Source organism: Notamacropus eugenii, chromosome 1, assembly GCF_028372415.1.
Source record: "Notamacropus eugenii isolate mMacEug1 chromosome 1, mMacEug1.pri_v2, whole genome shotgun sequence".
Lineage (NCBI taxonomy): Eukaryota > Metazoa > Chordata > Mammalia > Diprotodontia > Macropodidae > Notamacropus > Notamacropus eugenii.
Window position 1 is genome coordinate 477,432,641 of NC_092872.1, and position 10,788 is coordinate 477,443,428.

General features: G+C 41.7%; 1 protein-coding gene across 2 annotated transcripts in view; it reads left to right on the forward strand.

Annotated features, from left to right (window-relative positions):
• The window catches only part of KIF12 (kinesin family member 12), a 36,502-nt gene extending 29,996 nt beyond the window's left edge, over positions 1–6,506 (forward strand). For both annotated transcript variants that reach the window (XM_072632429.1, XM_072632428.1), the window contains exons 17-19: positions 2,559–2,743; positions 2,834–2,973; positions 4,043–6,506. In XM_072632429.1, the coding sequence (XP_072488530.1) occupies positions 2,559–2,743; positions 2,834–2,973; positions 4,043–4,188 (471 nt within the window). In that variant the 3' untranslated portion in view covers positions 4,189–6,506. The remainder of the gene's footprint in view (positions 1–2,558; positions 2,744–2,833; positions 2,974–4,042) is intronic.
• Positions 6,507–10,788: the final 4,282 nt, after the last annotated feature.

Below are 10,788 nucleotides of genomic sequence, written 5' to 3' on the forward strand. Positions count from 1 at the left end.
AAAAGCCACCTTGGTCAGTTTGGACTGGCACTGTCTAGCTTTATAGGTTCACAAATAACCTGGTCTAAACTAGAAAGCCAAGGAGCTGACCAGAAAATTTTGCAGGTGGGTTCTCTATGCTGATCCAAGGAGACTGACTCATTTCTACCTAGTCCCTGAGCTCCTCATCTCTCTTTTGGAAGGAGACCACAATGCATAACATGACATTCTCTTTTGTATTGGACCTTTTATTCATGAAATAAACCAAACTGTTGCTACAGGGTACTATATTTTGACTTATTGGGCAGCTAACTCTTGCAGCAGGGGCAGGTAATGCTTCTGCCAGATGTTATGTTGGCTGCACACTCAACGGGATGAAATGGCAGCCCCCAAAGTTAAAGCATTCTTCAATTCCATTAATAAGGAATATTTCATATCCAGAATGAAGAGTTGATAGTGTCACAGTCTTCTATTCAAACTAGTGTCACAGTCTTCTATTCAAACTATATCTAGACAATTGAGTTTAGGTCTTAATGCCCCATTTGGATGGCTCTAATTGCTAGGAATTTTTATCCTTACCTCCTTCCTTAAGAAGTATTACATGCTTCAGGGGAGAATGAAGTCCTCATCACTGCATGTTTTCAAGCAGAGTCTGGATGACCACTTATCAGGTATGGTGTAGAGAGAATTACTGTTCAGATATGCATTTAATTCAACCTCTAAGGATTCCTTCCAGTTCTTTGAGTGGACTGTGCTTGCCCTAACCCCCACACCAACATGGATTCCTCTCCAGTAGCAGCAGGATTGGTTACATTTTGATTCAATTGTTGCTAAATTAAAAAAAAAAGCCACTGTTAACTTGAACCTTTGAGGAAATTGTTATCTCTAGTTTTGTTACACTGTGGCCAAAAGATGGTAAATTCAGCAAGGCAGAAATGCAGTATGTTAAGGGTTTCTTCTTGCGTCTGAGTACATGATCAATATATGTGAGAGTTCCATGTGTCCTTAAGGAAAAAATGTATATTTTCTCCTTTTTTAGTTGTAAGTAGATATGTTGACTATACTTTGTTCACTGAACTATTCAAAGTTACAATGTGTGCATTTTGCTAAATTTATTATATTCTGGATAATGGAGGGTTAGGATTTCCTAAAGACCTTTTTAAAATACACTTTCCCTGACCAATATCATTTCACAGTAACGTCACTTATACAACATAATCAAACAATGAATAAACTTTAGCTAGTTACCAACTTATAATACTTTATAGCATTTAAAATAACTGCCTTATAAATATAATTATGTAAATAATTATAATATAATAAATATATTTATGCTTTATAAATATAATTATGCTTTGTCTAATATATTTTCAAAGAATCAATTAATTCCATTAGGCAGAGTATGCTCCAATTTTTTTAATAATGTTATAAGCTTTTCTTTTATGAACTTAACTGCTGTGTTAGATAGTACATGCCATTTTAGTATTGTAAAATTTGTAGCTTGTCATTCTACAAGTATGTCATAATATTCCCTTAATGCTTTCTGCTTTTGGATTCTATCTGTAGCAGAGATCAAATATGTTTCTATCCAAGTTTTTTATTTCAAAATGGCCATTGTATGGTTTATTTAATCAACTTTTTAAATCTTAACCTCCCTGTGTATTTTCACATTATTCCATAACTTTCTTTTTATAGGAGAGTATTATCCATTTTTAGTGTTAGATTTGACTTCTATCTTTTTTTTACTTATTTGTTATTTGTGTTGTCATTAGGGAGCATAATTTTTCTCTTTCTTAAACCTACTACTATAACTAAATTCACAAATCAAACAAAATTCCTATATTTTATACTGATTTATCTGTAGGTTTTAGAAAAGCTGCTGCTACTACTTTTCATAATTTTTTTTCTTTAAGATAGGAATTTTTCTTTGGAATTAGCAATAACTTTTCCTATCTTCCTTTTGTTGTTTTTCTAAGTGAATTCAAAATTAATTTTTGATTGTAAAATGAAATAAGGAAGATGAGCTAATATTGAATCTCCCCTTGTCCACATATAAATCTTTATTTTAGCCAAATTAATCTTATATTTGGTTTGTTATCTTTCAAAGGCTTGTCTTTTATATACTAATATTTTCTGTGATAAATATGATCTAATCAGTGAGTTTTCTCTAGACAACATTAAATAAAGAAGTTAAACTACATATTCTCTCATTTCCCAGCCAACTTTAACATTCTATCAGTCTATATTGTTTCATATTGATTCTCAACCAATAATGTGAGGTCAACAGGACAGACATCATCAGCATTTTACAGCCAAGGGAACTGAGACCCACAGAAGGTTTGATGTGCCCACGATCACACAATAAGCGAGTGAAATTCAATAATCTAATTCCATAAATATTCTCTAAGCACTGGCTCCCCACAAACTTCCGTGCTTTGCACATGGAGGAATTGGGACTAGAAGGAGTCTTGGCTCAGTGTCTTTCCTACCACAGTGCCTAGTATATCTGGGGATTCTGAAAGGAGAATGAGGAAGAGGAGCCGGAAGGGGAAATGCTAATAGACTGATTATCTTTCCAGAGGGGAGAAGCCTCACTGCTTCCAGGATATCTGCCCTCCCAGATTTTGTCAGAACTGCCTCCACTCCATGTGTTTGGTGCCCACTCCAAGACCCCGTGGAAGATGGAGGTTCCCAGTCCGCCAGTCCAGAACCAACCCTTCACCCAATCACCAGGCCCTAACCTCAGGGAGCACCCTGTGAAGAGGTAGGTGAGGGTTCCAGGCCATGTGGCAGGAAAAGAAAAGGAGGGTGCTGGGGAAATAGAATGGCACGCTCACTCACCTCCTTCCCCCAGGAAAAGCAGTGAGTGGGCCTGGGCTCACTTCTTGGCAGAGACCCTGGCAAAGGAGGAAATCTCTGGAAGAGCAGGCCAAGTCACACCCTCAGCCCCACCTCTACCTCAGGGCCCCTGCACCACACCTTGGAGGTCAAGAGGTAAGAGATGGGACCATGGAGGAAGGGGAAGTCTCACACCTAACATCCTGCATTAGCAACCAAGGACTCAGGTGATCCTGCCACTAAAGCTCATCTCATAGCACTTGGTGCTTTTCTTATGTACTCATTTTCTAATTGACAGTTTATACACACACACACATACACACGTGTGCAGATACATATATACATATATATTACATATACATATATACATATATATTATACATATATACATTATACATATATATTTACATATGTGTGTATTTGTGTATATGTGCTTCAGTATTAGACTGAAAATTACTTGAAAGCACTAATGTGATTTTTTTCTTTGCCTCTCTGGTGTCTGGCATAGTGGGTCCCTCCCTGAACAAGACTACTAAGTAATTATTGTGTGCAAGGTCTGGAGGGAAATCCGAAGATGCAGCATGGTCCCTGCCTTTAACATATTTATAGTTTAGTGAGGGAGAAAAAAAGCACATTAAAAATTAGCCAGCTAACATTACTCGGTACTACCTTAGAATAAATAGGCAGGTACTATAGGCATTAACAGTGGAAGGTCACTGTAGAAAGGAAGGAAGGAAGGAAGGAAGGAAGGAAGGAAGGAAGGAAGGAAGGAAGGAAGGAAGGAAGGAAGGAAGGAAGGAAGGAAGGAAGGAAGGAAGAAAGAAGTGAGCATTTATCAAATGCCTACTGTGTGCCAGGTGCTTTACAAATATTCTCTCATTTCATCTTCACAACAACCCTGAAAGGTAGGTGCTATTATTATCCCCATTTTACAGCCGTGGAAACAGGCACATAGAGGTAAAGTGACTTGCCCAGGATCACACAGCTAATAAGAGAGATAGCCTTTGAACTCAGATCAATGATTTATCCTCTATCACCTAGTTGCCTTTAGAGAGATGGAAATGGTGAAAGAAAACCAACAGGGATAGGTAGGCTTCAATTATAAAGTAAATTGAGAGCTCTGGAAGTCACTGGTCAGAGATCAATGGCAGGTGACATGTTCCAGGAGCATGAGGGGTTGGGTGGAGGGTTGTCCCTGGGCTTCATTGTATCATCTTGGTGTCAGGGGTCCCAAATTCATCCAGGATGTTGGAGGAAGAATTGGAGGTGCTGAGGGACCAGATTGACTCTACTCTGCAACTGGGCCAAGGAAAGCCACCTACTTCCCAGGAGAAACATTTTGGCTCCAGACAATACCTTCCACCCTGTTGAATTGTATCTGTCCTGTTTGCTCTACCTGGGAGCAGTGTTCCAAGTGATGAATGACTGATTGCTTGGGTTAGGGTAGGACTGGGGTGGGGAAGAGGGGAATCGAGGAAGGGAGGGGCAATGATAGTCCAAGGTCAGAGAAAGAGTAGTTTGATACTTGGTACTGCATCCCTGGCCTCAAAGAAGGCTCCCCTCAAACATTTGCCTTAGGATCTCTCATAGGAGGCAGAGGTCAGGCTACCTTTTTTATTTTTTTTTTTGTCCTCCAAGTCTGAAATAATCAGCCTTCAAGAAAGTAAAAATACTAACAAAGAGAGACAATGAGTCTCTTGTCTTCCTTGGGTTTTCCTTGTTCCTTTTGCCACCACAGATGAAACCAGGGCACAGGATGGGAGCTTCCAGAGGGTGAGGAGGTGTAATATGAAATTGCCCATGAGCCCAGCAGGAATTTTCTGCCCCTATATCCCACTCCATTAAGGGAATATAGGGGAGGGGGACCCTCCTACTCTCTAGGAACCCAGAGTGCGGTGAAATCACAAAGACTCCAAATATCCATGGTGTCCTCAGGAATGAAGTCATGGACAATGGAATTTATGGAGTTTCACTGAATCAGAACTTTAACATTGATAGGGTCATTAGTCCAATCCCTTCATCATCATCATCATCATCAATCTTTGACATCTTTTGTAAAGTTCTTTAAAGCTTTCAAAAGACCTTATATCCATTAGCTGGCTTAAGCTTCACAACAACTCTGTGCTTTTTAGTACTATACATCCTGAGAGGAGAGGCAATGACTCTAGGATAAAGAATACTGGGTTAGGCATCAGAGGAACTGAGTTAAAATTCCAACTCTTCTATTTTAATCCTTGTGTAGTCTGAGGTCAGTCCTTTCACCTCTCTGGGTTTCAGTTTCCTCATCTGTAAAATATGGAGATTGGACTAGATGACCACCTAAGGTTCCTTCCCTCTCTAAATCTATGAGCCCTGTTTTGCCCCACATTTGAGTCTAGGTCTTTCCTGATTCCAATTCCAGGGTTCTTTTCACTATATCTCATTGTCTACATAGACAAAGAGGGTGATTGCAAGGGCTCAGAGGGCCCATGAATGCAGAGTGTATTTGTGGCAGAGCTGGACTAGAATCGATGAGACTTTGGGCTGTGGACTTTCTGAGAACCCTGAGCACTGGGGGCTCAAGGATACTGAAGTAAGGGAGACTTTAGCTTTAGACTTTATTCCTTTGTTGGGGTGGAGGGAGGGAGCCGACAGAGGAGGGACAACTGAGAAGGGGGAGCTAAGAAACTTACCAGTGAGGGGGATCTCCAGGGCTATAAGAACATCCACTAAACTCATCTGGAACTGCTGCCCAGCCAGAATAACTTTCCCAAAAGCCAAGCCATCCCCCCCAGCCCCCTCCCCTCAGATTCCAGAAGGTTTTCCCACAATCCCAATCCAGGAAAATGGAACAATGCCCAGTCATAGAATCTTTGCCCAAACGTCATCAAAACACTAGGGCTTTCTTATCCTGCCATCCAAGGGGGAGCCCTGTGGGGAATCCCAAGGGTGGGATCAGCTCCCACCAGGTGAGGACACTGGATCCCTGAGCACCTTAAAGCTACAGGAAATTTGTTGAAAACCTTTGGGCAAGCTGTAAGACTCCCCCTGCACCCCATTCCTTCCCTGTCTGTGCTTTAAGGATCGGAACTATTAAAAGGAGTTACTGTAGCAGCCTTCATTCCTTCCTCAGCATTCTATTTTAGTGACTTGTCCAGTTAAATTTAAGGAATTTATGGGGAAAGGAGAGCAGTGTCTAGAGACTCATCTTCCTGACTTCAAATTTGGTCTCAGACATTTACTAGTTGTGTGACCCTGGGGAAGTCACTTCACCCTGTTTGCCTCAGTTTCTTCATCTGTCAAATGAGCTGGAGAAGGAAATGGCAAATCACTCCAGTATCTTTGCCAAGAAAACCCCAAATGGGGTCATGAAGAGTTGAACATGAGTATAAAAATGGCTGAACTGGACTTCAAATAGGCTGGGGCTGCTCCTGACATCCAGAAGTGGGCATTGGAAGGGGAGTAGAATATGGCTGGATGGAGAATGCAGTGGGAGGGGAAGACGAAGAGAATCGTCATTACCTTGCTTACTTGACTATTTTAAATGCAAGCTATTACAGTATAGCTAATCCAAGTCAAGTCAAGTCAAGTACTTACTATGTGCCAGACTCCATGCTAAGGGCTGGAAACACAGATATAAGCAGAAAGACAGTCCCTGACTATCTGTCAGGCATTCTAATCATAGGAGACAATACATAAAAGGAAGTTAAAGCGGGAGTGGGGGGGGGGGGGGGCTGGAGGGAGAAGGTGCCCCCAGGACCTGGTGGAAAAAGTCCAGAGCTTCAGGAGTGGGAGACTTGGAGAGGAACCAAACTGTGGCTGGCCTAGACACTTTCCTTAAATTTTTGTTGTTCTGTCATTTCGGTCGTGTCAGACTCTTTGTGACCCTGTGAAACTCTGTCCAAGGGGTTTTCTCTGTAAAGATGCTGGAGTGGTTTGCATTTCCTTCTCTAGTGGCAAACAGAGGCTAAGTGACTTACCCAGGGTCATACAGCTAGGAAGTTTCTGTGGTTGAATTTGAACTCAGGTCTTCTGGACTCCAAGCACCACTTGGCTACCCTCCTTAAATTTTATAAATGAGATTTAGAGAAATTAAGTCACTTGTCCAGTATCACACAGCTAGTAAATGGAGCCTGGGTTAGATTTAAGATCTAGTAGTAACTTTATTCTAGATCAGCCTCCTTATTTGACAGAGGAGAAGAGGTTAAGTAACTCTCTAAACTCACACGGTTAGTTAGGAGTAAAGCTGGGACTCCAACCCAGACCTCTTGACTCCCAGTCCAATGCTCCTTACCTATGAAAGGAGCCAATTCCTTAGACTACCTGCTAGTTTACCCCAGTGGACCCTCCCCTCCATCCCTCTGGCCACAGTGAGCATCATCTCACTCACCCTGTAACCCAGAACACACTGTCTATGGCTTCATCACCAGGCCCACTTCTTGGGAGGTACTCAGCCTCCTAAAGGAACCAAGGCCCTGGCACTGAGTACGGGAACTCTGATTTAGCCTTGTTAGTGAAGCCAGGACCACCCAAGGGGAATACACTAATTGCTGTTTGGTTATATTTAGATTCTCTTCTCTCCCACTTGAGCCTCACAGGGATTTTCCAAAGCACTCCAGTCCAGATTAGATAAGCCGCCTCCATCCTCTACTTCGAGGCTGAAGGAGCAACTTTTCCTACACTCCCCATTTATGTCCTAACACGTAGCCTCCAAGACTGAAGGATGCTTGGAGATTTCATGGTACTACTAGTCTGCAAATCTTGATACCCTGAGCAAGTCAAGGCACAGTTGAGCAAAGGCCCTACAGACAGATGAGTGTGTCTGGGGTTTGAAGAGAGACTGGGCCCCTAGTCTCCTCTCACCAATTAGCTATGAGCACTATGCAGATTTTAATAAAACAGAGTAAAGTAAGCTCCCTTGAAGTTCTACCACTCAGAGTTCATCCAACTGCTTCATTTTACTAATGAGGAGATTGAAAGGAAAGTAAAATTAGGTAAAGATAGGTGATTGATCACACTGCTTGGAATCCAAATTTCCTCACTGCCAGGACAACTTTTCTTCCATCTATCTCAAGCTATCTTATACTTCTTGGGATACCTAAATCCTGGACATGTCTAAAACCCTGAAGGATTTGTTGAATGTCATAGGGCCTTGAAGGCCTATTCCCTAGAATTCTGGATCACAAGACTTCTCTAGAACTCAGCTGAAATCACAGTGCCTCTGGAAGGAGACGGGAAAGGACCCAGAATCAGAATGGATGAACTGACAAATAGAAACAATTCTGGCTAAACCAAACTTTTGTTAGGTAGCAGTGAGGAAGGGGAGAGAGAGATGAATGAGGCATCTCAGAGCATAGGGCTGGTCTATGTGCAATGCCCTCCCTTCACCAGAGAAGGTGAAGAGATGCCAGAGAAGCAGAAAGAGGCACTGGCATCCTGGGGGATAGGGATGAATTTACTTCCCACCACCACCATTCCCACCACCTGACTACCAATAGTTGTTGAGGTTTCCTGAACACATTTTTGACACACAAGGATGGAGATTTTCTGAAGGCCACCACTATGGTCTGTGACCACTTAGAGTGGAAGCACCAAGTCAGGAGCTACATCAGAGACCAAAAGTGACGAAGCAAGTGAATCTGTTTCATCTTCTTATTTATTTTTGGCTCCATTAAATGTTTGATCACTTCAATGCCTGGATCTGTTAGTATGGTGGGCAACCAAATACTTAGGCTAGAATTAACTTCAGATTTACCTAGCTTTTTTTTGAATCAGGTAAGAGCAAAAGAGCCAAGATAGGTAAAGTGTCATTCAAAGTCCTCACAATGTGAATCTGACTCATTGGCTGTTGTCCTTCATTTTTGAAGAGGATCAAAATGACATCACTATGTTAGAGTCAAGTTTCAATGTGTTCGACCGTGGCTGATCAGACCAACATGAGCTTGGAATGTTCTACCACAGGTAAGGCACAAATAGTCCGTGAGAACATCTGGATGGATTCTCCAAATTTATGCATCTTGCATTTCCTTTGAGTTGTCTCAATTCTGCTTTGTTCACAGAGCACAGCGCCTTTTCTGATGGGGGCACACTGTGCTGAGCAGTCCTGTGCCAGTGTCTCCCATGTCACATAATCAATTCCAAAGTTCTTGAGTGAGATGTTGAGAATGTCCTTGTATTGCTTCTTCTGACCACCATGTGAGTTGTAGGAGGTTACTAGAGCATTATATAACGAGACCCTGGCTGCAGAAGATGCTCCAATAGTGATGCTATTTCCCCTACCCCCCTCACCTTCTTCGAGACTGAGCCTCAAGGGCTGGACTTGGAAAGTCAGAGAACAATGTCAAGAGTAAAAATGGATAAGAAAACTACGGGGAACTTTCCTTATCATTCTCCCTTCTGACTTGTTTCTTGTTTGGGCAAGAGAATGAAAGAGATTGAACAGACTTTTTTTCTTGACATCTAGTCAAATTAATCCCAATTTTTTTAAGCCTTAAAGATCATAGATTTTAGACTGGAAAGAAACTTACTGTCCATCAATAGAACAAGAGACAAGTCAGGCACCCACCCCCATTTTGCAGATGAGATTGTGTTCATCTTTCATTGCTGAGGAAGACCATGCCATCAGAGAAATGATGACATGACTTGTACTTGGCTTTGTTTTGAGTGAGGGAGAGCTGTGCAAGGTCACCAGACTCACGTCTCCTCCAGGGCCATCTGAATCAAGTGACCAGATATTCATCAGAATGACTGGAGATGACCCAGGATGCACTGGCAGACCTTCGGCCCTTTAGGCCAAGGTCTTTGCAGGTAGTCACTTAGGGTGAGGTAACACCCATTCATTGAATAGGCGTGTTTAAGAAGTAGCCAGGGGATGGCCCCTTTAATGAGACCAAGAAAAAGAAAGACAACAGGCTGGGAGAGAAAAAACTTTCTGGTAGATGAGGGAGTCTTACAATAACATGAACCGATTTGCCCAAGGTCACATAATAAATAATGGAACCAAACGGAAAGAACTCAGGATGGACTCCGATGTGCATCTTAAGCCCAGCATCACCCTTTTGTAGTGATTTTGTACATAGTCACATGACCTTAGACAAGACACTTGACAGATAATTCACAAAAATGCCCACCTGCACTTTTTTTTAAAGAACAATTTTGAACAACTAAGCCATTTTGATTATTATGACAACCCAAATTAACTGCAAAGGATCTATGAAGGAAGATTCTATCTGCATCCAGAGAAAGAACTGATAAATAACAGTATATATAGAATGATTTTATATTTGTGTCTAATAGTAGCCATCTTATGGAAGAGGGAAGAAAAAAGTGAAAAAAGAGAAAGTTACATGATAACTTTTTTAAATTTTGAAAGAAATATCAAGTTGTATATAACAAATTTGCAATTTCATGTGTAATCATCTTTTTTTAAAAAATTCTATGTTATGGAAATGCTTGTTTTGTTTCATGAATTAAAAATTATGTGTATATGTATACATACATACATATGTATACACATATATACATATACATATAAAAATGGTTTTTCCCAAAGGGACGTGTTTATCCTTTTTGGGGGAAGCAGTTTTCTCGTTGGGTACATTTCACCAAAGCCGCAATCACAATCCAGCCTAAACCTATAGAATGTGGACCAAGCACCAATATTTGCATTATCTCCTTACCATCCCTATGATGTCCCACAGTCCTGATCATCCCAAGGAGAGAGGGATCTCTAACCCCCAACATCAACATTGCCACTCTGGCAACAGGAGCTGGGAGGCTATTGTCGTCTTCTAAAGAGGAACTTCTGAACCACTGCTCACAAGGAGAGCTTTGTGTTCCTGCTCTCCAAAGGACATTGATTTTGGGCCTGCCCCAAGAACTGCATCCAGACCTTCCCCTAGGGATGTCTGTTCCCAGCCCTGCCTGGCTACATGCATCATGATTCAAGGCCACAGCCAAGCCCAATGAGCCCCAACAGACCTTTCAAGTTCC